We start from the raw sequence: 27603 nt of genomic DNA on the forward strand, positions 1-27603 counted from the left end.
AACAACTGGAAAACTTATTTGAACAAATAATAAGGGAGAACTTCCCCACTCTAGCAAAGGAAATAGACTTTCAGGGAGTCCAGGAAGCTCAGAGAGTCCCAAAGAAGTTGGACCCAAGAAGAAACATACCAAGGCACATCATAATTACATTAGCCAAGGTAAAAATGAAGGAGAGAATCCTAGAAGCAGCAAGAGATAAGGAGACAGTAACCTACAGAGGAGTTCCCATCAAACTGTCAGCTGATTTCTCAAAAGAAACCTTGCAGGCAAGAAAGGGCTGGAAAGTAGTATTCCAAGTCATGAAAGGCAAGGACCTACATCCAAGATTGCTCTATCCAGCAAAGCTTTCATTTAGAATGGAAGGGCAGATAAAGTGCTTCTCAGATAAGGTCAATTTAAGGGAGTTCATCATCACCAAGCCCTTATTTTATGAAATGTTAAAGGGACTTATCTAAGAAAAAGAAGATACAAAGCATTGCAGGTTCGATTCCCAGTCAGGGCACATGGCTGGGTTGCAGGCCATGGCCCCCAGCAACCACACATTGATGTTTCTCTCTCTCTCTCTCTCTCTCCCTCCCTCCCCTCCTTCCCTCTCTAAAAATAAATAAATTAAAAAAGAAGATCAAAAACATGTATAGGAAAATGACAGCAAACACAATTATTAACAACCACACCTAAAACAACAACAAAAACAAACTAAGCAAACAACTAGAACAGGAACAGAACCACAGAAATGGAGATCACATGGAGGGTTAGCAACAGGAGAGTGGGAGGAGGAGAGAGGGGGAAAAGGTAGAGAGAGTAAGAACAGTATGGAAAATGTGTAAGTTAAAGAACTTATACGACATAGGGACATGAACTAATGGGGAGAATGTGGGTGGGAGGGGGTGTGAAGGGTAGAGGAGAATGAAGGCGGGGAAATGGGATAACTGTTAATAGTATAATCAATAAAATATATGTATTTTAAAAAAGCAGAACAAACAAGATTACAAATAAATCAATCTCCCTCCTAACATCAGCACCACCACCACCACCACCACCACCAATGTATAATGTCCCAGCCCTCCAAAGTAATCGATTAGCTCATCCCGAAGCTGAGGAGGGAAAAGTCAAAGGCTGCCCCCCACTCTATAAAATAATAGAGAAGTTCCATTAGTTTTCCACAGCTTATCAAATCTATAACCACATATTAAAAAGATTGCTTTATGTTCTCAAGAAAAATAAAACTTTTATGATCAAAATAACACTAAAATGAAAAGGTAGCATACAGAGTTAAGAGAAAAACAGATAACACAAATATAACAACAGAACTCTTAAGTACATACCAACAACAGAACAGTCAAAGCAGTAAAACCAATGCATTAACGGTGTTGAGAGAAGCAAACAAAATGTAAAGAAAAAGTCAGCAATCGGATAGTTAGAAAATGATTTTTGGTAGACCTAATAGTTAATTGCTATCTGAGAAAGACAAGAAAATAAATAGGAAAAAAATATAATGAAAGATAGAGCAGAAATTTTCTGACATGAAGACCTAAATTTGATCACAAGGTTTGACTGTACTTCCAGAAAAAAATTTAGTGCACTGTAAGACATATGGGGACTCATCCTTTGCTATATCCAAACAAACAACTCAGAGAAACAGTGGTACCAAAGGTAAGAGATGGACAATAAGTTCATTTAACCACATAAACATATATGACAATTTACTATGGTCCTAGACAAATTGTAACTTTAACAGTGCTGAAAAAAGGCTACAGTTACAAAATGTGACCAGGTAAGTCAGGTCCGTCTTAGGAGACTTCTGAATCCTACATCACAGTAGCACATAATATTCTAACAAGAATTGCGAGATGACAATGAGTGGAAGAGAAAAACATAAAAGGTAATACAAAAACTAATACTCTTATCTTTTATAGAGAGTCACTTGATAAAAATAACGTCAGTACAGTCAGAAATCATGTTGTTTCACCCAATTTCCCCTAACCTATTGTTTATTTTTTGCACTTGTAGGTAACAAATAGCTAATAAGAGCAAGCCATGTTAAGAATGGTGTAAGATGCCCACACACCAAATTTCTTCTTGGCTCAATCTGTCTACATATTCAGTCTTACAAGTATTTCTTCCATGGTTCTCCCTGTAACGGTGCAGCCAGGAGAGGGGCCCCAAATAGGGATTTGGAATGGGGTCTAGAACTCAGGGGTGTCCAGACTTCCTCACCAAGATGTAACTGGGAGGCAGGTCCCCTGAGTTACAGTGCCTGCATGGGGCTTGGAGAAGACTGGCTCCATGACATGGGGACACACCTGCCCAGATTCACGATGGCAGCCCAGTAAAGCTGGAAGGATATGAGTGCTGGCAGGTGTAACTGATTGTAGGAGGAGTAGGAAATGGGGTTGCACAGGAAGATTGGCATGGGGATATAAACCCAGACACGGCAGCCAGTGGAGAGAGAACCACTCCGTCTTTAGCAGAGTGGGGATTCTCGCAGGCCTGCGAGAGAGAATCACCATGCGGCTTTAGCAGAGAATCGCCACTCAGCTTTGGGAGAGTGGTGACCCTCCTCCTTGCAGCCACTGTGGAGGGAGAACCATGCAGCTTTGGCAGAGTAGAGACTCCCATGGCCATTGCAGAGAGGGCCACGGGGCTGGGGCAGTGGAGAGAGAATCTCGCGGCTTTGCCAGAGTGGGGACCCCTGCAGCTTTAGAAGGGGGAACCACCACTTGGCTTTAGCAGAGATCCTGGCAACACAGCTGATGGTGCCGGGAACTGAGGGAGGCCTACCAGCCAAGACGGATTACTGGGAAGAACTGGGGGCTGCCTGAACCACAGGCTTCTATTTCTTTTCCTGAAATACAGTACCCCAGACTGGGCAAAGGGGGTAAGGAAGAACTGTATGTCTTTGTGAGTGTTTTGAGGGACTTTGGGATTTTGATGAAGACATTAGGTCACTACTTTAAGTCTGTACAGCATTAAATAAACATTTCCTTTTCTTTTCACAAATCTCTGGCATTGAGAGACGTCTTTCCTCTGGTGGCAGGCATAACGAACCTGGGGGGTTGTCCTCAGCCTGCCTTTGGCCCCCCCTTGTGTTCTGTAACATCCCTGATGTTGATGTACTCTTCCAGCAGTGGCCTCAACTCTTCTTATACCTTTTTCCATCAGACTACCTTCAATTTTTTTCTTTTAAGCTGACCAACAACTTAATTGTTGGGTATATTTTATATTTCACCAGCATTTTTGTTAATGTTTGCATTTCAATTATTTAAAAAAAAATTTGTGCTGAGAACATATAACATGATCTACCCTCTTAAATTTTTAAGTGTATAGTACAATATCGTAACATTAAGCAAAGTACTGAAAAGTAGAGCTCTAGAACTTTATCACCTTGCTTAACTGAAACTTTATACCTGCTGAACTCTTTGTTCCCTCCAGCCTCTGGCGACCACATTCAACAGTATTTGTCTTGTAACTATGGGAAATAAATGGAAGCAGACTAGTTTGGAAATAACTGGGCAAGTAATGGTGTTTCAAGATAAGGGGGAATCAGTCTTAAAGAGACTCAAGCTCACCAAAATAACATGACTTATTGAACAAAATTTCTTTCTTAAAATCCTACAACTCTGACCACACACACCCCTATAATAGACTGATACATTATTTGCAACACCAAACACAACTACTGAGAAGACAAGCACAGCTTGTAAACCATTTTGGAATTATAGAGTTTAGTCAAATACTTGTAAAATCTATGGGAGTACTTCATAAAGAGAGAGGCTGGTAACTTTTGGTTAAGAATGACATTTTGCGTATTGGATGGCTGTTACCATTCATCACCTCCTATCCCCATGACAGGCAGTTATGGGTATGGCAGTCCATGTTCCTAGGTACAGATTACTGGTGAGAGGTGAGTAATAGAAACCTTGTCCTCCAAAACTTGGGGCTGCATGATTTGACCTGTTTGGCAATTCACCAAGGGGCCAGCACAGAGGATGGCTGTTTTTTCAACCCTCAGGGGGGAAAGCAGCTTCCCCCGTAGTGTTGGTGAAGGCATTTAAAACAAACAAAAAAAAAACACACAAAAAAACCCCAACAAAAAAACTTTTAATTACTGTTGCAGTACAACTTTCTATCTTTTACTCCCATCTCCCATCATCCCAACCCACCCACCCAACCCTCCCCTCCTCCCTCCCATTTCCACCCACCCCTAGTTTTTATCCATGTGTCCTTTATACTTTTTCCTGTAAACCCGTCCCCTTTCCCCCTGAAATTCCCTCTCCTCTCCCTTCTGAACACTGTCAGACTGTTCTCTATTTCAGTGCCTTCGGCTGTATTTTGCTTGCTTGTTTGTTTTGTTGTTTAGGTTTCTGTTAAAGGTGAGATCATATGGTATTTGTCTTTCACTGCCTGGCTTATTTCGCTTAGCATAATGCTTTCCAGTTGCATCCATGTTGTTGCAAAGGGTAGGAGCTCCTTCTTTCTACTGCATAGAATTCCATTGTGTAAATGTACCATAGTTTTTTGATCCATTCATTTACTCATGGGCAACTAGGCTGCTTCCAGCATCTAGCTATTGTAAATTGTGCTGCTATGAATATTGGAGCACACAGGTTCTTTTGGATTGGTGTGTCAAGGGTTCTTAGGATATAATCCTAGCAGTGGAACTGCTGGGTCAAAAGGTAGATCCATTTTGAGTTTTTTGGAGAAAACTCCATACTGTTTTCCATTGTGGTTGTACCAGTCTGCAATCCCAACAGTGCACTAGGGTCCCCTTTTCTCCACACCCTCTCCAACACTTGTTGTTTGTTGCTTTGTTTATGATGGCCATTCTGACTGGTGTGAAGTGGTATCTCATCCCTCTGGTTTTAATTTGCATCTCTCTGATAGCTAGCGATATTGAGCATCTTTTCATGTGTTTCTGGATCCTCTGTATGTCCTCCCTGGAGAAGTGTCTGTTCAGGTCCTTTGCCCATTTTTTAATTGGGTTGCTTGTCTTCTCAGAGTGGAGTCGTGTAAGTTTTTTATATATTTTGGAGATTAAACCCTTGTCTGAGGTATCATTGGCAAATATGTTTTCCCATACAGTTGGTTCTTTTTATTTTAATACTGTTTTCTTTAGCTGTGCAGAAACTTTTTATTTTGATGAGATCCCATTTGTTTATTCTTTATGTCCCTTGCTCTGGGGGATGTAGCAGTAAAAATGTTTCTGAGTGAAATATCTGAGATTTTCCTGCCTAAGTTCTCCTCTAGGACTTTAATGGTGTAACGGTTTATATTTAAGTCTTTTATCCACCTTGAATTTATTTTTGTGTATGGTGTAAGTTGGTGCTTGAGTTTCATTTTTTTGCACGTAGCTGTCAGGTTCTCCCAACACCATTTGTTGAAGAGACTATTTTTACTCCATTTTATGTTGCTGTCCCCTTTATCAAATATTAATTGGCCGTAGAGACTTGGGTTTATTTCTGGGCTCTATGTTCTGTTCCATTGGTCCATATGTCTGTTCTTATGCCAGTACCAGGCTGTTTTGACTACAGTGGCCTTGTAATACAGTTTGATATCAGGTATTGTGATCCCTCCTACTTTGCTTTTCTTTCTCAAAATTGCAGCAGCTATTTGGGGTCATTTATGGTTCCATATAAATTTTTGAAATGTTTGTGCTATGTCTGTGAAATATGCCATTGGTACTTTAATAGGTATTGCATTGAATCTGTAAATTGCTTTGGGTAGTATGGACATTTTGATAATGCCCTTGATTTCTGGATATTGACTTTGTATCCCACTGTTTTGCCAAATTCGTTTATTAGGTCAAGCAGTTTTTTTGGTAGTCTATAGGATTTTCTACGTACACTACAGTTTTGTTTCCTCCTTTACAATTTGGATGCCTTTTATTCCCCTTTGTTGTCTGATCGCTATGGCTAAAACTTCCAATACTATATTGAATAAAAGTGGTGAAAGTGGATAACCTTGTCTTTTTCCTGATCTTAGTGGGAAAGATTTTAGTTTTTGCCTATTGAGTATGATGTTGGCTGTAGGTCTCTCATAGATGGCCTTTATTATGTTGAGGAATGCTCCCTCTCTTCCCACTTTGCCGAATGTTTTTGGTGAAGGCATTTAAGAGAGATAGAATACTCCCCCCTTCCCCAAACAACAGCAGAATATACATTTTCTCATGGAACATTCTTCAGGACAGACCATATTACACCAAAGCCCTCAACAAATTACAAAAGAAATTTTACAAAGTATCTTCTCTGACCACAATGGAATAAAGTTAGAAATCAATAGTAGAGAGAATTTTGGGAAATTCACAAGTACATGGAAGTTAAACAACACACTTTTAAACAACTAATGAGTCAAAGAGGAAATCACTAGGAAAATAGAAAAATTTTTTTGAGGCAAATGAAAAAGAAAATACAACATGCCAAAATTATGAGATGCAGAGAATGCTACACTCAAGAAGGAAAAGCTGTGAATGCCACAACTTTGTGAATGCCACTTTAAAAAAATACATCAACTTTACACTTTAAGAAACCAGAAAAAGAACAAATTAAACTCAAATCCAGCAGAAGGAAATAATACAGATTAGAACAGAGATTGAACAACACAAAGAATAGAAAAACTGAATCAACACCAAAAGTTGGTTCTCTGAAAAGCTCAACAAAATTGACAAATTTTTAGCTAGAGTAACTAAGGACAGAGATAAGCAGATGCAAATCACTAAAATCAGAAATGTAGAAAAGGACTCACTACTAACCTTCTGGAAATTAAAGGCTTATAAGATATAATAATTTGTATGCCAAAACAAACTAGATAATCCAGACGAAAGAGAAAAATTCCTAGCTAACCACAGGTGACGCAAGAAGAAACAGAAAATCTCAGCAGATCTACAACAGGAGATTGGACCAGTAATCAAAAACCTCCAAAAAACCAGGACCATTTAAAGCTTCTTCACAGCAAAAGAAACCAACAACAAAACCAAAAAGACAACCAACTGAATGGGAGATGTTATTTGCAAACAACAGCTAAGACAAGGGGCTGATATCTAAAATTTATGAAGAACTCATAAAACTCAACACCAAATGAAACAATCCAATTAAAAAATGGGCAGAGGGAGACTTCCGGCAAGATGGAGGAATAGGTGGACGCACCGTACCTCCTCGCACAACCAAGATTAGAACAACAATAATTTACAGACAGAGTAACACCCAGAACTGACAGAGGATTTATCTGAATGGAAGTCAGACAGCCAAGAAATTGAAGTAGACCCATATATCCAGACTGGTAGGAGACCATGAGCCGTGGGAGCGCGGGGCTGGTGCGGGTTGGCGGTGCACAGAGGTGGGGGAAAATCTGGCGCAAAATCAGCGCAACAGCCATCTGGGGCGCAAGAATGCAGCAGTGATCCCTGAGTACGCAAGCAGCGGCTGACGGACCCAGTGAGGCAGTGATTGTGGACCAGGGCAGAGCTCGCAGCCTAGGATCCCAGAGAAGGGTCTGAGCCCAGGAGAACGGAACTACAGCCATTGTTCCCTCCCGCCCCCGCCCCCACATATAACGTGACAATCTAGTGACTGGGGTGCCCAGCCCTGGTGAACACCTAAGGCTCCGCCCCCCACCATAACAAGAGCGACAAGACCAGGGGGGAAAAAAAAGGAGAGACAGGGAAAGACATAAGACATGTTCCCAACAGAACAGATCAGTCCCCCAGGACTCATCCTTTTGAGCGACCAAGAAATAGCCAATCTATCAGATGCGCAGTTCAAAACACTGGTGATCAGAAAGCTCACGGAATTGGTTGATTTTGGGCGCAATTTAGATGACAGGATGCACGTTACCATAAAAGAGATGCAGGAAGATACTCGGAGGAGAGCCAATAGTGAAAGGAAGGAATATGAGTCTCAAAACAATACAGTGGACCAGAAGGAAAATAGAATCAACCAAGCAGGAAAGCATGATGAAATAAGAATTCAAAAAATCGAGGAAAACCTTAAGAGCATCCAGGACACCTTTAAACGTTCCAATATCCGAATTATAGGGGTACCAGAATTGGAAGGGGAAAAGTAACAAATTGAGCACGTATTTGAACAAATAATAAAGGAGAACTTCCCCAACCTGGCAAAGGGAACAGTCTTCCAAGAAATCCAAGAAGCTCAGAGAGCCCCAAAGAAGTTGGACCCAAGAAGAAACACACCAAGGCACATCATAATTACATTAGCCAAGGTAAAAATGAAGGAGAGAATCCTAGAAGCAGCAAGAGATAAGAGGACAGTAGCCTACAAAGGAGATCCTATCAGACTGTCAGCTGATTTCTCCAAAGAGACCTTACAGGCAAGAAGGGGCTGGAAAGAAATATTCCAAGTCATGAAAGACAAGGACCTACATCCCAGATTGCTCTATCCAGCAAAGCTCTCATTTAGAATGGAAGGGAAGATAAAGTGCTTTTCAGATAAGGTCAAGTTAAAGGAGTTCATCATCACCAAGCCCTTATTTTATGAAATGCTAAAGGGACTTATCTAAGAAAAAGATAAAGAAAAGACAGGTATAGTAAAAGGACAGCAAACTCACAAATATTAACAACCACACCTAAAGCAAACCAAAAGAAACTAAGTAAACAACTGGAACAGGAACAGAACCACAGAAATGGAGGGCACATGGAGGGTTAGCAGCAGGGGGGTGGGAGGAGGAGAGAGGGGGAAAAGGTATAGAGAATAAGTAGCATAGAATGTAGGTTGAAAATAGATAGGGGGAGGGCAAGAATAGTACGGGAACTGTGGAAGCTGAAGAAGTCATAAGTATGACACATGGACATGAACTAAAGGGGGGAAACGTGGGTGGGAGAGGGGGTATAGGGTAGAGGGGAGAGAAGGGGGGAAATGGATCAACTGTAATAGCATAATCAATAAAATATATTAAAAAAAATGGGCAGAGGATATGAACAGACACCCCTCCCAAGAAGACACAGAAACAGCCATCAGATATATAAAATGTTCAACTTCACTAGCTATTAGGGAAATGCAAACCAAAACTACCAGATACCACCTCACACCTGTTATAATGACTATCAACAAAACAGGTAGTAACAAGTGTTGGAGACGCTGTGGAGAGAAAAAAGGAACCGTCATTCACTGCTGGTGGGAATGTAAACTGGTTCAACCAGTATGGAAAGGAATTTGGCAGTTCCTCAAAAACAAACAAACAAACAAACAAAAAACAAAAACACACACACAACAACAACAACAACAAAACAAAACAACAAACGAACAAACAAAAAACACCCCCAAACCTAAAAATAGAGTTATCATATAACCCAGAAACCCCTCTTCTGAGTATCTACCCAAAGAACTCAAAAACATTTATTTGTAAAGATATATACATCCTATGTTAATTACAGCATTATTCACAGTGGCCAAGACAGGAAGACAACCAAGATAGCCTTTGATAGAGGACTGGATAAAGAAGATGTGGTACATATAAATAGTGCAATACTACTCAGCCGTAAGAAAAGATGAAATACTGCCATTTGCGACAACATGGATGGACCTTGAGAATATTATGCTAAGTTAAATAAGTCAGTTGGAAAAAGCTAACAACCATATAATTTCACTCATATGTGGGATATAAAATGGAGACTCAGAGACCAGACAGGCAACAGTATGGTGGTTACCTGTGGGAAGGGGATGGGGAGGTGGCAGAGTAAAGGGGGCCAAACATATGGTGACAGAAGATGATTTGACTATGGGTGGTAGGTACACAAAAGGATATACAGAACATGTAGCACAGTAATGTACACTTGAAACCTATATGACCCTATTAAACAATGTCACCCTAATAAATTTAATTTTAAAAAGTCAACCCAAAAAGGAGGAAAAAGAAAAGGACTAGGACCACATGGTTTCCCTAGTGAATTCCCATTAAAACAGGGGTATCAAGCTTATTTTCGCCGGGGGCCCCATCAGCCTCACAGTTGTCTTCAAAGGGCCAAATGTAATTTTAGGACTGTATAAATGTAACTACTCCTTAACTAGGGGCAAGGAGCTCAGCGCTGCTAGGTCAAAACAAGGGGGATGGCTGGATTTGGCCCCTGGGCCTTGTGCTTGCCACTTGTGCATTAAAAAAAAAATTACTCAAACCGTCTCCAAAAAACAGGGAAAAGGAAACACTTTCTAATGCATTCTACAAATTGATCTCTCTTACGAATATGAATGCAAAAATCAACAAAATACCAACAAACTGAATCCTACCATACATTAAAAAAGTTACATACCAAGATCAATTAGTATTTTATGCTAAGTATGCGAGGGTGGTTCAACATAAAAAAAAATTCAGCATAATATATCATATTAATAGAAAGGGGGGAACCCCACACGATCATTTTAAAAGATGCAGGAAAATTTTTTTTGATAAAACCTAACACCCTTTCATGATAAAAATACTTAGTGAACTTGGAATGGAAGGGAACTTAACATGAAGGGCATATACGAAAAACCTACAGCTAATGTATTCAACAGTGAAGAACTGAAAGCTTTCCCCTAAGATCAGAAACAAGATAAGGATGCCCACTTTTACCACTGCTATTCAACCATGGATTAGAAGTACCAGCCAGCACAATTAGGCAAGAGAAATAATATGTATCTGAATTACAGAGGAAGAAGTGAAACTGTCTTTGATGATGATAGGATTTCATATATAGAAACCCCCCCCCATAAAATTCATTAAAAAGAACCAGTCACAACACCAACACACACAAATCAGCTGCATTTCTACATACTAACAATGATAAAGCCAAAAAGGAAATTAAGAAAACAATTCCACTTACAACATTATCCAAAAGGATAAAATATCTGGCCCTGGCTGGGTTGCTCAGTGGATTGGAACGTCACCCCATACACCAAAAAGATGTCAGATAGTGTCAGAATTGAACTGAACTATAGGGCACCCAGTTCAAGGTGCCCTATATAGGTGGTATCCAAGAGTTGGAGAATTAGTTGATATGGGTAAAACCCTCACACAGTCGGTGGCAAGATGTACTGAGTAAATTGGTGAGTAGAGGGGAACCACAGGTATTTTCCTTTTAGTGGCTTAATGACCTAAACAAGAGCCAAAGCTATAAAACTATTAGGAGAAAGCACAGAAGTCTATGACCTCAAATTTGACAACAAATTATTAAGATTTAACACTAAAAGCACAAGCAACAAAAGAAAAAAATAAATACACTCGACTTCATAAAAATTAAAACCTGTGCAGCAAAAAACAGTATCAAGAATGTTAAAAAACAAGCTATGGAATGGGAGAAATATCTGCAAGCCACATATAAGGGCTTAATATCAAGAATGTATGAAGAATTCTTAAAAAGACAACCCAATTAAGGATGTACAAAAACTTAGAAACACTTCTCATAAAAAGATTATACAAACAGACAACCTCATGAAAAAATGTTTAAATCAAAACTATGATTAAATACCACTTCACTACTACTAAGATAGCTTCAATAATAACGGAAAATAATATTGGCAAGGATATGGAGAAGCAGGAATCCTTGCACATTGCTGGTGGAAATGTAAAATGGTGCAGCTGCTGTGGAAATCAGCTTGGTGGTTCCTCAAAAAATGAAACAGAATTACCAAATGACTCAACGATTTCACTTACATATATATGAAAACCTATGTTCACATAGAAACCTGCACATGAATGTTTAAAACAGTATTACTAGCCCTGGCTGGCGTAGCTCAGTGGATTGAGCGTGGGCTGCGAACCAAGGTGTCGCAGGTTCGATTCCCAGTCAGGGTACATGCCTGGGTTGCAGGTCATGACCCCCAGCAACCACACATTGATGTTTCTCTCTCTTTCTCCCTCCCTTCCCTCTCTAAAAATAAATAAATAAAATCTTGAAAAAAACCCAAAAAACAAAAAACCAAAAAACAAAACAGAAAACAAAAAACAAAACCAAAACCCCAGTGTTACTCATAGTATCCAAAAGGTGGAAATAACCCAAACTCCTATCAACAAATGAATAGATACACAAATTATTTTTTAAAATATTTATACACACACACACCAGCTATAAATAGGAATGAAATGGGCTGACATGCTGGAGGGAAGGAATGCGGCAGGAGGAAAACTTGGAAAGAAAAGAGCTGTGATCCATCCCTTCCACCGAGAACGTACTTTCTTCCAAGGAACCATGCTGATGTTGTGTGGATGCGGGTAGACTTTTTACACTAGGACAAATTACTCCAGCATTTTTACCTGCATGTTCCCAGTCAGTCAGGTGCATCTGTCCTTTCAGCAGAACCTGCCTTAGGCACTTAACCTTTCATGGCTCAGGTGTGCCAACACACACAAAAATGGCCCAAATGGAAGAACAGATCAAAGTTTCAGAACAAATACAGCTAAGTGATAGCCAGCCTATCAGATGCACAGTTCAAAACACTGGTAATCAGGATGCTCACAGAATTGGTTAAATTTGGTCGCAAATTAGATTAAAAAAATGAAGGCTACACTGAGTGAAATAAAAGAAAATGTACAGGGATCCAACAGTGATGGGAAGGAAACTGGGACTCAGATCAATGGTGTGGACCAGAAGGAAGAAAGAAACATTCAACCAGAAAAGAATGAAGAAAAAATAATTAAAAAAAAAAGGAGAGGCTTAGGAACATCCAAGACATCTTTAAATGTTCCAACATCCAAATCATAGGGATACCAGAAGGAGAAGAGGAAGAACAAGTGGAAAAGTTATTTGAACGAATGATGAAGAACTTCCCCAATCTGGCAAAGGAAATAGACTTTCGGGAAGTCCAGGAGTCCCAAAGAAGTTGGACCCAAGGAGGAACACACCAAGGCACATCATAATCACATTACCCAAGATTAAAGATAAAGAGAGAATCTTAAAAGCAGCACAAGAAAAGGAGACGTACAAAGAGTTCCCATCAGACTGTCAGCTGATTTCTCAAGAGACCTTGCAGGCAAGAAGGGGCTGGAAAGAAGTATTCCAAGTCCTGAAAGGCAAGGACCTACATCCAAGATTGCTCTATCCAGCAAAGTTTTCATTTAGAATGGAAGGGCAGATAAAGTGCTTCCCAGATAAGGTCAAATTCAAGGAGTTCATCATCACCAAGCCCTTATTATATGAAATGTTACAGGGATTTATCTAAGAAAAAGAAGATATAAAATAGGAACAGTAAAATGACAACAAACTCACAGTTATTAAAAAGCACACCGAAAACAAAAACAAACTAAGCAAACAACTAGAACAGGAACAGAACCACAGAAATGGAGATCACATGGAGGGTTATCAGCAGGGGAGTGGGAGGTGGAGAGAGGGGGAGAGAGGGGGAAAAGGTACAGAGAATAAGCAGCATAAATGGTAGGTAGAAAATGGACAGGGGGAGGGCAAGAACAGTATAGGAAATGTAGAAGCCAAAGAACTTATATGTATGACCCATGGACTTGAACTAAGGGGGGTGGGGGGGCAGTGGGTAGGAGGGGGTGTGCAGGGTGGAGGGGAATAAAGGGGGGCGGAATGGGACTACTGTAATAGCATAATCAATGAAATATATTCTAAAAAAAGGAATGAAATGCCGATACCTGTTACAATTAGAATGAAGCTAAAAAATCATTATGCTAAGTAAAAGAAACCAGACACAAAATGTCACGTATTTTATGATCCCTTAACTTTGAGACTGTATATCCAGAATAGGAAAAGTCATACAGAAAGAAAGCAGATTAGTGGTGACTGGGGGGTCATGGGGAGGGATTACTTAATGGGTAGGGGTATTCTAAAGTGAGGAAAAAAAAGAAACTAAGAACAGGTGATGGTTGCACAACACTGTAACTAGACTAAATGCCCCTGAATCATGTACTTTATATCATTTATTTTACAATAGTTACTGTACATCATATAAATTTTACCTCAACAAACCACACAGGTATGCCCCTTCTTACAAACATAGCCTGGAAGAGAATACACAAAATGGTAATAGGTTAGAATGTTGAAACTAGGGTGGTTGTTCTCTACATTCTGACCTTCATAATGTTGCCATACTGCTTCAATAGGTATTCTAGTTTTTCTTATTCCCCAAACTAGAAAAGGCTACATTTAGGCCAAACTTTAATAAAAGGGAGTGAGAAACAGGGAAAAGAATTTTCTTTATTAGACTTAAAGAATATAATGAAGTCCCTGGTATGGGTACAAATACTAAAGTTTTATTAACAGAAATGCATCAGATAAATGTTTGTTTGTTTGTTTGTTTGTTTTAATTCATAGAGCCAAACTTCTGACAAAATCATTCATCCAAAAAACCTTCATTTGCAGATCAAGGCAAGTTCAAACATCATACAAATCAAACCTAGTTACCAGTGTATTAACACCTGTATACAAAGTCACAGCGCATGGCTAGAGGGAAGAGCTGTAGTGATCAACTTTCCAATACAGCATCTATAGCATAAAACCTCCAAACTTTCTAAGTTTAATATGATAAACATACATGTAATTATGTATACACAGTACCCCCAAATGACATCATTAATATTTTCCACAAACCTATTTTTTTAAACCCTTGCTTGAAGATACATTTTGGTGGGGGGAAAGGGGGCAGGAGAGAGACAGATAGACAGGCATTGATGTGAGAAACATTTATTGGCCACCTCCTGCATGTACACTGTCCAGCAACTGAACCCACAACCCAGGCATATGCCCTGACCAGGAATCAAACATGCAACCCTTCGGTGCATGGGATGACACTCCAATGAACCAAACCACACCAGGGCCTTCATTTTTTGACACAAATTAAAAATTATAAATTAGACTCTAATATACACTGGTAAAGAAGAAAAACTATTTTGTCCAATACCAGTATGTGATAGCAATAAACAAAAGACTGCATTAGTGAAGAAATGCCCCAAAGTAAGGAGACTAAGGCTAAATTCAAATAAAAAATGAGAATAAGATCTATGACGTAGTTTTAAATTTAAAATTCCTGTCAAGTATTAGTTGTAAGATCTGGTCCAAACCCATTTATACTAACTTAAGTTTCAACCATGCTCATTATTCTCAATATGCAGAGCAGGTTTTCTTTCCACTGCTATATATAACTCCTCCCCACATCCAACCTATCCTAAATTTCAGCTTAGATATACTTTGATACTTGTACTTGTCAGGGTTCTCCAAAGAAACAGAACCAACATGATGCAATGCACACACACACACACATTTATTTTAAGGAACTGGCAGTGAAACCCCTAAATATGCATAGTAGGCTGGCAGGCGGGAGACCTAAGAGAGTTGTAGTTGGAATCCAATGGTGGTCTGCAGGCAGAATTTTTTTTTACTCTGAGAAAATCAGTCTTTGTTCTAGTAAGGCCTTCAACTGACTGGATGAGGCCCACCCTCACCATGCAGGGTAATCTGCTTACTCAAAGCCCACAGACTTAAATCTCATCCAAAAAACAGAAACATCCAGAATATCTGATCAAAAATCTAGGCACTGAGACTCAGCTAAGCTGACACAAATTTACCATCACATTACTCTACCAGTGATATTCCCAGGTGGAAATAACATGTTCTTCAAGCTTTCTTACAGTCTTGGGGGGCAAGAAAGACCCTTATATTCCTTTCCTTCTTTTCATTTTTACAACTTACACATTATTTATTTGATTTAAAGTCATCTATGGTACATACAACGTTTTACGTAGTTGATCTCTACTTTGTTCAGTGAGTTGTATTTGGGTTTCTATGCTCGCGACTCTGCTAAAGTGCTGCTGTTGCTGATGGTTTGTTTTCTTTTAGGGTCAAGGTGGGTATTTTCATATAAAATCTTATTTTTAATTTCTTCTCTGGCAATTCTTTCCTGGATTCTGAGCTTTGCATTGTTATACCTACAATGGAACCAGCATCCTAAAGTTACTAAGATAAATCCTCCTACTCCAATATCACATGATCTTCTAATTCTACTAACAAAAAAAGTCCAAGGCCAGCCACAACAGATCCTAATTAGCCATATATAATACCATGTTCCATGCCAGAAACAGGGAATGTTCCTGACAGCTAAGATTCCTAGGAGCTTAAAAGGCTCCCCCTTCCTGGCTCACCAGGTTCTGGTGAGTGGCCTTGGGGATGAGTCAGTGCCTCTAGCTCTTCCCTGCGCCACTGCGAGCTGCTGCCAGCAGAACCCTTATTTCTTTTCACCCAAAGTCATCTCCCACAATTATAGACTGAGACCTTCCTCAGTTAATTAGCTCCTCTCATTTGCAACTTCACTTGCTTCCTCCATGCCAGATTCTTCCCCTTGGATTACTAATATATGTAGATTTACTCAGACATATCTTTCCTCGACCATGAAAATTTCAGGCTGAATGCAAGGGGAAAATTATTAGTGAGAATAAGAATTTAGGGAGAGTCACTCTGGCTGGTATGGCTCAGTAGGTTGAGCACCAGCCTGTGAACCCAAAGGCTGCAGTTTCTATTTCCACTCAGGGCACATGCCTGGATTGCCTGGCAGGTCCCTGGTTGGGCGGCATGTGAAAGGCAACCAATCAGTGTTTCTCCCCCTTTCTTTTCCCCTCCCTTCCCCTTTCTCTAAAAAATAAAATCTTAAAAGATATATAAAAATTAAAAAAAAATTTAGGGAGTGTGGCATGAAAAGAGAATTTGTAAAACTAAGAAAGCTACTTAAAAATTTAGATGGTAATACAATAACAAAACTAATAATGCAAAACCCATTTCCAAGAACCCTTTTGAAACTGTAGGTAAGATCTTGAAATGTCTTGACATGGAAGTCACAGGATGACATAATAAAACTGATCTATGTTTATTATTACAAACCTGTAATACACCATCCTTAATACTGTCTTCATTTATCCCACCTTTTCTATAAAATAGTTATTCAACTATGAATTTTTCTGAACAAGATAAATTTCCAGAAAGAATAACCCTTCATGTGATCAACAAATAGTTAATTTGCTATGTACAAGGGATACAAGGGAGGAAAAGATGCTGAAGTCCAGTAGTGAACCAATAAAAAAAGGTTGATAAGCACACCCCTAAAAAATAGAAGATAAAGTGAGAACACAGGTGCACTTAACAATTCCTATTTAGGATAATCAGGGAATGCTTTGCAGGAGTGCTAATGCTCAAACAAAATCCAAAAGGATAAACCTCATTCCCTCCTGATCCATATCCAATTTTGGTTGATAGAAACTAATCTACCATCGCTCATTTCCTCCCTGTTCCTTGTCCAGGCAATTTTTATAAGTCCAACCCATTCTCCTAATTTCTCATGTATCTTTTCCTTCCTCACTATTTTGATTAGTTTAGGCCTATATTTTTATCTTTTCCAAACTCTTAAAAGATTCCAAATGACCTCACTACTGTCAGTTTCTTCCCTCACCCCCAGTCAATTTTTCTACAATGTTGCCAGCATAAACTTCCTAAAGCTGGACTGGGGAATGCCACTTTATTGGCTAAGACTTTCAATGGCTCCCTACAATCTACCAAGAAAACTGAAGACTTCTTAGCCTGCCATTCAAATAACAAACTGAATAAATTAAGATCAGTTTAGCAAAGGAAGTTAAGTAAAAGGGAATGGGCAGGGGTGTGGTCCTGAGTCTGTTATTTGACATATTTTCAATGGCACTGGAGCCTTCCAGAGCTGTTAGTTCTTCTCTTTCCCTTGTGACTCCTCTCTCAACATGTTACACTGTTCAGTTCTTTAACACAGCCATGTAAAGAGTAGGGGAAGAACATCCAATTCAAGGGAACCTTGTGAAAAGGTCCCAAATCTGAAGGAATTCGACTAACTTGAAACCCTCTCTAAATGACAGCTAGTATAGTCCCACCTTAAATGAACTGAAAGGTGTCATGAGCCAGGATAACAATTTTGGACTTAGCAGTTGTCTGTGTGTTTGCTTCCCCAACAGACTGCGGACTCCCTGTGACCTGGGACTGGAACACTTCTCTCTAGATATCCCCTTCATGTGGCTAATTGTGACTTATCTGTCAGGCCCTAGCTTAGATGCTGTGTCATCAAAAAACTTGTCTGTGTTGCTCTCTTCTGTTTCTAGACACCATTGTGTCTAGCATGTAGTCATAGCAGGCAGTCAATACTTCTCCTGAATTAATAGCTTATCAAATAATAAGCACCACACAGATACAAGCTTCTTCTCTATTTGCCCCATTTGCTTCATGCTGTCTTGCAGGGGTGTCCAAACTTTTGGCGTCTCAGGGTCACAATGGAAGATGACAAGTTATTTTGGGCTAACACATTAAATACATTGACATGCAATCACACACACAAAAAATCTCATAATGTTTGAGTAAATTTACTATTTTGTATTGGGCCACATTCAGAGCCATCCGGAGCCTTATGCAGCCCATGAGGGCCCTTTATCTCATCCTCTCCAGAGTACCAGAATTGCAGAATAAGTATCCAACTGTATGAAATGCAAAAGGGGACTGGAAACATCACCACTGTTGAAACAAAATTAATCAAACAAATTTGAGTTAATTTTCCAGCGTTTAGTTCCATCTTTACCCCTAATTACTTCCCAGTCATCTAGTTTGTGTAGCACCTGGTCATGCCAATTCCTAAACCTTTTAGGAGACTAGGTGCAAATCAAGTTATTTATTGGATTTACCCACAGCTTATTTAGATTTCAGATTTCTCAATTCTGCTAAGAAGTCATTTACACTCATCCATTTGCTGTTCAGCCTCCACAATTTTGTTGCTATTGCCTCCTTTCAAAACTGACTGTGCCCTTAATGGGGTTATATCTTTTAAAAGGAAGTCCCTCTTATATAGTTTTACTAGGATTTATCAATAGAAAGGAAAAGTAAAAGCATGTCCACTCTGCAGTCTAAATTTAAACTTGATTCTTAAGCTGCTTTCATTTAGGTATTCTTCCTTCTGGTTGGTTTTATATTAAAACCAAGGGACAGAGAGAGAAAATATGACGTAAGAGAATAAGGTAAATGCATCAATAGGAAATAAAAACCAAAACACATACAGGGGTTAAGTGGGAAAGAAACTAATCCGAGAGTCACAAAGATAGAGAGAATGAATTAGGTTAAAAAGACCGAGTCTTCAGATTTCCAAGGTCCCAGAGAACCACTCACAGTTAAAAAAAAAAACACACCAGTGTTGCAAAACTTCTGAAATCTAAGAATAAAACTTCTGGAGAGAAAAATGACTGTGAATCACATATCAGCAACACTAAAATGTTAGAAGATAACAAATCAATAACTTCAAAGTTACAGTGGAAAAAAAGGTTCTGAATTTAGAATATAGCCAACCAATCAATCAAGTAATCAAGAAAACTACGGGTTCACTAAGAAAATTTGTGACCCACACATTCTATGTTTTCTGTTTTTGCCATGACAAAGATGCACTCAGGCAATTTTGGGGGGAAAAGAGGATCAAGTGAGAGGTCAACACTGTAAACAAGAAACAGGAACCCTTGGGTATAAATAGACTGGTGAGAGATAATGGACCAAAGTAGAGCTGTAGAGGTGATAAAAGGTCAAATTCTAGATATATTTTCAAAGTAGAGCTGGCTGACAGGTTCAGAAATACATGAGGTGTGAGACAAATAAAGGAATTAAGGAGAACTCAGAGGTCTTACCAACTAAAAGAATAAGCTGTTATTCAGTGAGATGGAGAAGCAGGTTTGAGACACATAGAAGGGTACATGCCCAATAGACATTCCTCCAGGTGATGTTAGCAAGGCAGTTGGATATATAGCGGGTTCTAGAATAACATCTTTTCATTTTAACACTGATGCTGTAGGCACTTAACTCTTTTTTATATCAACTAGCCTATGGTAAAAATTGGTTTCATTATGTGTTGTTTCACTTAAAGTCCCAGAACTCACTAACAAACTTAAGTGAGGACTTACTGTGCAAGTCAGGAGTGAAGAGAAGAGGTCCAGGTTATAGATAATAGTAACGTATCGATAGTATTTGAAACCATGAACCAGATGAGATCATAAAGAGAAAAGTACAGATGATAAAATAAGTAAATTTTCAAAAGACAGAGAGAGAGAACTAAGCTTTGGAGCTCTTCAACATTTAGAGATTCACAAGAATCAACAAAGGAGCTGAGATGCAACCAGTGAGGGTATGGGCGAAAATCAGGATGATGTCAAGTGAAGAAAGTGTTTCAAGGTGAAAAGAACAATTGTTCAGTATACTGTTGATCATTCTGAGGATAAGAAGCAATCACTGGATTTAGTAACAAAGAACTCTTTGCTAACCTTGATAAGAACAGTTTCTCATCTGTGGGAATAAAAACATAAATAAAGTGGGTTCAAAAAATAGAAACAGGTGGTGCAAAAAACTCCTTCAAGGAGTTTTGGTATACAGGAAAGATAGAAATGAAAGGCAGAAAAGAGGAAATGCAGTTAAGAGTAGTATTTTGCTGTTGCTGCTGTTTTTAAGATGGGTGAAACAAGAGCCTATCTGTAATTAAACAGAAAAGATTTGGTAGAGAAGTAAAAACTGAATACACAGGAGAGAGAATAGGGAATTGATGGAACAGTGGCCTCGAATTATCAAGAAAGGATAAAACCTACTGCACAAGTGAAGGGCCTTAGAAGAAAGAATAATTTATATTGAGAAAAGGTTAAGGTTTGGGGCACAGATGCAGGTAACTGCGTACATACAGGATAAGTTGATTAAAATTCTCTTTTGTTTGCTATTCTTTTCTCAATCAAATAGGAAGCAAGTTCTCAGACTAAAAGTGAAGCTGAGGGAGGAAGTGTTAGAGGTCTGAGGAAAACAGAAGGAATGGAAGAGTCAAGCAGAAAAACACAGTGAACAAACTATGGAAATATGAGACTATGGTGTTAGCGAACATAAATTTAGAGAGAAACTGGTCAGCATCCTATGTTGATATGATTAACAATGAGATAGCTATGCTACTGAGAAACTACAATAAACCAGTTTATACATACTTACTTATTATTTATATATTTATTTAAAAGGCGTAAGTTAAAGCTAAGGTTAAATAATTTGTCCAATGTCAAAGAACCACTAAATATTCAACTGACCTCTGGGATCACATTTTCTTCCAGAAACAAAAACACACCCTACAAAATTAGAATAAGAACCTTGAGAATAAATTACTTTATAGACTAACACTTTACCCATTAAAAATTTTACTTTCTATCACATCCATATTTAAAAATGGTTAATTGAAATATTACTTTAAAGCATCGTAGACAAAATGAAAGGTAAATTACCCCTGTAGAGGGCATCTTCTATCATGGAGTAATAAATCCAAATTAAACCATTTGCACTTACTGCTGTTATGTCATGCACATACCAAGATTAAGATTTCTTTATTCTTCCTATTTCCAGCCTTCTATTATTTTCTTTAGGCTTTCTGCTGTTTTCTCTACTCTGATTCAGAAAATCCAATGATTAAAATAAAATTAAAAAAAAAAAAAAAGAAAAAAAGAAAAGAAAAGAAAAAAAAGAAAATCACAGCTCATCTTACTCTACTGGAAAATGCAGCTAGTTTTTGGTACCTGACTTCAGACTCCCATAATTGCCAAGTATTTATGTGGACTACACAGAAAGAATAAACTATTTCCGACACTCCCAAGTTCTGAAAACCTGATTAAATAGGGCAACCAAAAAAAATTACAACTTAAAGTTTCACTAAATCTTTGACATTCTAGGTAGTAATTTTGTAAATTGCTAACTTTAGATCCCTAACTAGTGTGAGAATGCAAGAAATCAATACTTCTTACAGCACTTCACAGTTATTTCATTCATCATACAAAGCCTTCCCATTCTCTCACTGGAGTTTATGACTATGTGGCTAATTAACAGTCAAAAAGTGCATAAGCAATGCCAATAGGCAACACTTAGAAGATAATTAAGGAAATATTCTATTACCAATTTACCCGTTTTTATATTCTCCCACTAATCTCTTGATTTTAAGGACACGCCATTTTAAAAGCAGCTTATATAATCATTCTTCACAACATTTCTTTTCCTAATACCATGGCAATCTGGTTTTCACTTGAGAAATGAAACCAGAAAGTGTTAAAATCTATATATTGCTTATAAGAAATGTGTATTCCCCAAACTTTGAAATTCCCATAGTTAGAAAACTTTAATAACTACAAATATCCTTAATTTATTCAAATATTTACCAAGACCCTGCTATGTGCTTGCAAGGCACTGTTCTAGGCACTAAAGATAGAGCAACGGAGATAAAAATCCTGACTTCACTGAGCTTCCACTCTGTGGGGGATCTCTCGGTATCCAGGATCTACTATGTGCTTGGGCATCATATCCACATATATAATTGGAAATATTCTACAAACTATTCATGCATGTCACAACTTTAGCTTTCTCTTAAATATCCTGAACTGATTCTTGAAAATTACAATTGAGCTTGAGCCATAAAATAAAACTGTGTCCCCAACAATATCAATTTTGTCATAAGATTTTACCCTCTTATATCCCAGTCCTCCAAAACTGCTTACTTTTTGGGGGGGAAGGGAGAAACATGTTAGGTATTTTAATTTTAAAGAGAAATACAATTGTGAATATAAAGAAGCATTATTTGGAGATACGCCCAAGATAATTCTACAAGATTAATAAACTAAAATGCTAAATAATTTCCATTTACACATTCATTAAATAAACATTTGTTTATCCCAGGAGCTCACTCTATGTGGGAGGGAAGGCAAAGACAGAAAATACACACATGCAAATAAGCAAACAAGACTGTGTTTAGGTCATGATCTAGGAATAAAAGAAACTCAGAGATGTGTTGACAAAGTATAATTCAGACTCACATCAAAGTCTTTCTTGTAAGACTTCTTGACATTCATTTAGAAAATTCTAAGCACCAAAACCTATCAAACTTAACTCAATTTCACTTTAACAGAATTAAGAGCTAATCTGTGAAATCTCTAACAGAAAATAAAGGGCATCACCTATTTAGCAATACATTTGGGATAGGGTTTTTGACCATGCAATTTATTGCCCAAACTAAAATACTTTCAAGAGAGAAATGGGACGTTCTAATAATTATGCCAGATCATAGGTGCAAACAAGGACTTTTCTACTAGGGCAAACAAGGCCATATCGTCATCCTAATTATGCACCACAAATGTGACTAGCCCAAAATTTCAAGAGTATTTTAGAGTTCCAGGTGAATTTAAATTATAAGTAATATCCAAGTAAAGGATTTAAGTTCTCATCTGGACCATATAAACCAAGTAAGTCCCTTCCTAATTTAAAGAGTTAAATACCTCACACCATACACAAAATCAATTTCAGATGCATTATAGACCTAAATGTGAAAAGACAAAGCAAAACAGTTTTGAAAATACCATCAAAATAACTCCATGATCTTGGGGTAGAAAAAACATCCCTTAAAAAAAAAAAAAAAAAAAAAAAAGACAAGAAAAGAAACACTAGCCATAAAGATAAAGAGTGATAAACACCTTTACATCAAAATGAGGAACTTCTCTATTCACCAAAAGAAACCATTAAATGAGAAAATTTACTTGCAGCAGATAGATCCAGCAAAAGATTCACAGTGAGAAGATCGAACTCTAGAAAAAGACACGCATTTCAACAGGAAAAGGGGCAAAAGATTTCAAAGGCATTTCATGACAGATGAAATCTAAATGACCAAGGTATGAGAAGATGTGCACCTCATTAGTAATAAGGGATAGTAAAACCAGGTGCAACTACCTGCCCACCAGATTGACTAGAATTAAAATATCTGATACTAAGCATTTATTGTGGGTGAGGGATGCGGAACAATTAGAATTCTCACGTACTAATAACTGAAACAAAAACTAGTAAACAACTACTTTGGAAAACAACTTGACATTACCTAATAAAGACATACATTCTTCATGATCCTGCAATTAAAAGTATATATCCTCAAAAATTACATAAATGTGTACCAGTGTAGTTAAATACAATGTTCATAAAAGCACTGTTCTTAACAGCCAAAGCATGTAAGCAATTTAAACATCAAATGCAGAATATACAAAACAACTGCAGAATAGATAAACCTGTTATATTTATGACGGAATACTATGCTACGATGAAACCCAAAATGAAATACAGAGGTGTGAAAAAGTAGTTTACAGTTGTATGTGAAACACAAGTTTATTCTTCTATCATTATCATTATTCTTGTGTTATATATTTTCCATATGAATAACTGTAAACCTGCTTGTGCCCACCCCTTTATATACAAGATGATTCCATTTATATAAAGTTAAAAAGTAGACAAAACTAAACTCTATTATTTAGGGATGTAAACTTCAGTGATGAAACTATAAATGTCAGAATGATGTTTACATCTAGCCTAAAAGGGTAGTAGTCATGTGGGAAGATGCAGGTGGTGACGGGCTTCTGGGATTCTGGCATTGTCTGTTTTGCCCTGGGTGGTATGTAAAAGGATCTTTGTTTTAAAATATTTCATTTTTATCTGTGTTTCTTCTTTTTTTTTTTAAATCCTCACCCGAAGATATGTTTTCATTGATTTTTAAAAAGACAATGGAAGGAGGAGGGAGGAAGAGGTGGGAGAGAGAGAGAACAATCAAACTGGTTGCCTCCCATTAGCCCCAAATGGGGCTCAAACTCACAACCTAGGTATCTCCTTACCAGAGATCCAACCCACACCCCCACAACCTTTTCATGTAGGGAATGCCAATCTAATCAACTGAGCCACCTGGCCAGGGCTATGTATCTTCTCAATACCTGTGGTTATATTTTGCAATAAAAAAGGGAAAATACTCTCCTTAGAGAGGATTTAAAAAAATAGTAATATTCTAAAGAGAATTCTAAGAATGTTATTCAAAAGATCAACTCGATTTATAGTTGAAGAAACTAATCAGGACCTCTAAATCCAAATACATACTGTATTCTAAATTCTATAAATAAACTTTGAGCTTTAGCATTAGAATGTCATTCTTCATCCAAATAAAGGGGGGATTTCAGTAATCGAATTACTCAAGAAGTCATGCAAATTCTAAAATCTTAATACCAAACACCCCACTTCTATTTTTGAAATCTGAAATAAGTGTCCAGTGTTGACTGGACAGTTTTAAAGCAGTTTTAGATTAGACACTGCTAAGTAGAACAATACATATGCCAAGATTTTATAACTTTAATTTTTTGCAAACATAAGTCCCCAAACACATTAAATAACTCATACTAATGTTAAAAAAGTGTATGTTATGTATGTGGGATTAAATATTAAAGCCACATAAATTAAATACAAAATATTTTATTGCTGTCCTTATATCACATATTTAAAATCTAAGTCATAACAAGATAAAAATTATATTTGGCATATGAATTTAACTATTGCAGATTAATAAAATGTTTATTGACTCTAGAAGCTGTTTAAAAGACAATTTTAAAAAAATGTGAGCCATTAACAAGATATAGACGCTTTAGATTCTTGAATAGAAGAGTATATTCCTAGATTTTTAATAGACTGGAGTCAATACATGAGAAATCTTTAAAATGTATAGATTTTTTTCTTTGAGAGAAGGTGACAGCAATTAACTGAGAAGTCACTAAACTAACAAACCTTAAAATTCAGATTAGGTGAAACAGTGGTTTTTAGAAAGTTATTAAACCACTTTACTAAGGAAAAGTGTTTTCAATCTGTATGTGACTCTCACCAAGAACTTCAGAGAACCTTTTTCATAATTTCATAGTTATTAAAACTAAAACATTATATGGCTAAATATCCATCTGGAAACAAAACAGAAAAGAAAACTAAGTCAAATTTGTCTCAACAGACGTGCTATTGAAAAAGATCTACCAGAGCACCCCCAAAATGTCACTAAATACTTGCTTTATACTGTGAAATGAGTCTCTTACCAGTTAAAGATTAATTTTTTTAACAGAATTAGAAAATTCCTTTCTCGCTCTGGACTTCTGTCCCTATCAAGCTACTTATTCCGTAAGTCTACCAGATATGCTGGGAAAATTACCTTAGTTAGCGTGCTTCCCTCTCACAATTACGCCAAACTTGGGAGAATTCTTTCAAGCGCAGGAGCTAAAAAGTTTATTTACGCTTGGTTTCCTGGCGGAAGGAAGGCCCAGCGCGTGCGGGAAGGAAACAAAACCCACACACGGACTATGGCGATGCTAAACACTATACAGTACGACACCTTCCTTCTCAACACCTAGAACTCCACGTCAGAGGGAGCCTTCACAAGGGCCAGTCAGCGCCCACGGACCACTCAGTTCTGCCTCTGGAACAAGGGTCCTGGTTCAAGCCTGATCCCTCCTCCCCACCGGGTTTCCAGAAACAAGGCTGACGCGAGAACAGCAAGCATTTTTAAAGATATGGTTGAACAGGCTTTGAGAAAGAGTCGGCTTGAACAGGTAAATACCACATAGGAGACAAGAGGGATGTAATGTGCATCGCAGAGCAAATCCAAAGTTTTAGCACATTACTTACAGTTCACCTGAGGAATATCACAACAAACTGAAATTAAGAAGGTGAGAAAATGGAGCTGCAGAATCAAGAAATCGGCATTAAACTCAACCGAAGCGGAAAAATTCTTTGACTACTCAGGCTTTGTTTTGTGGTGAGACGACAGACCACCGAATTTCAGAGTTGGAAGACACGTCTCTCCGCGTTCTCCGGCCCGTTCTGGGACTTCAGGGTCGCCCCGCCCTCCCAGCTCTCGGTGGTGTAGTTCCCGGATGGAAGGCGCGGACCTCGGCAGTGGAAGCCAGGGAGAGCCCTGGGGGAGGCCGCGGCCCGGCCCACGAAGCTAGGGCCGGGAGGGAGGGAAAGGAGCGGCCTCTCAGAGGAGACGGAGGGAACAGGGAGGGAGCGAGGAGGCCGCAAGCCGAGAGTGGAGCGCACAGACCAACATCCCACCCCGGAGTACCTTTGGCGAGGGCTACGGTGGAGTTCTCCGTGTCGATGGTGTAGAGGATGCCCTCGTAGCGGATCTCCGCCTTAGAGATAAGGCTGATCTTGCTGCCGATATAAGGGGTGCCCCCACTCATGGCGCCGCTGCCGCTCTGGGCTGCTCGCAGAGAGGCAGAACCACGCCGCGGTCCCGGCTCCGCACGCCCGCTCGCTCCGTCAGCGCCTACAGCAGCCGCCTCAGACCCAACATGGCGGCAGCGCCGGCTCCGCTACCCTCCCCCAGCCTTCCGCCCTCAAGCCGCGTCGCGGCGGCGGCGGCGGCGGCGGCAGCGGTGACGGCGCGGGGTATGCTGGGCCAGGGAGGCCGCGCTCTCGCGAGACTCGGCCGGCTGCTGGTGGCTCCGCCGTTCTCCACCGACTGGTTAGTCTCCCGGACGCCGTTTGGCCTGGTCTGGCGCGTCCCTGCTTGAGCCGGCTAAGAAGAGTTTAAGGAGAGGCGAATTGCTTCGTGGCGCCCCGACACTGTGGGTGCGCGCGGCCCTGTTGACCTCAGCTGTGGCCTTCACCATTTCCATACCCGTCGTATTTTGTCCTGAGTCCTATGTCTTTGCAAACGCTGATCCCTCTGCCTGACCCGCCTCTAGACTGACGATTTCGTGTAAGACCCGGTCCTTTACCCATTTAGGCAACTGTGCACCTTACAGAGGTTCATGACTCCATTATAGCATCCACTG

General features: G+C 39.0%; 1 protein-coding gene and 1 long non-coding RNA gene across 5 annotated transcripts in view; both read right to left on the minus strand.

Annotated features, from left to right (window-relative positions):
* The window catches only part of LSM14A (LSM14A mRNA processing body assembly factor), a 60356-nt gene extending 33154 nt beyond the window's left edge, over positions 1-27202 (minus strand). For all 4 annotated transcript variants that reach the window (XM_028529327.2, XM_028529326.2, XM_028529323.2 and 1 more), the window contains exon 1: positions 26886-27202. In XM_028529327.2, the coding sequence (XP_028385128.1) occupies positions 26886-27006 (121 nt within the window). In that variant the 5' untranslated portion in view covers positions 27007-27202. The remainder of the gene's footprint in view (positions 1-26885) is intronic.
* On the minus strand, positions 4523-24471 carry LOC118497661. The gene is made up of 3 exons (XR_004900183.1): positions 22028-24471; positions 21660-21662; positions 4523-4534 (listed from the first exon to the last, which is right to left on the minus strand). It is a non-coding gene; the product is annotated as an uncharacterized LOC118497661 (long non-coding RNA).
* Positions 27203-27603: the final 401 nt, after the last annotated feature.

Source organism: Phyllostomus discolor, chromosome 12 (genome assembly GCF_004126475.2).
Source record: "Phyllostomus discolor isolate MPI-MPIP mPhyDis1 chromosome 12, mPhyDis1.pri.v3, whole genome shotgun sequence".
Taxonomy (NCBI): Eukaryota; Metazoa; Chordata; class Mammalia; order Chiroptera; family Phyllostomidae; genus Phyllostomus; species Phyllostomus discolor.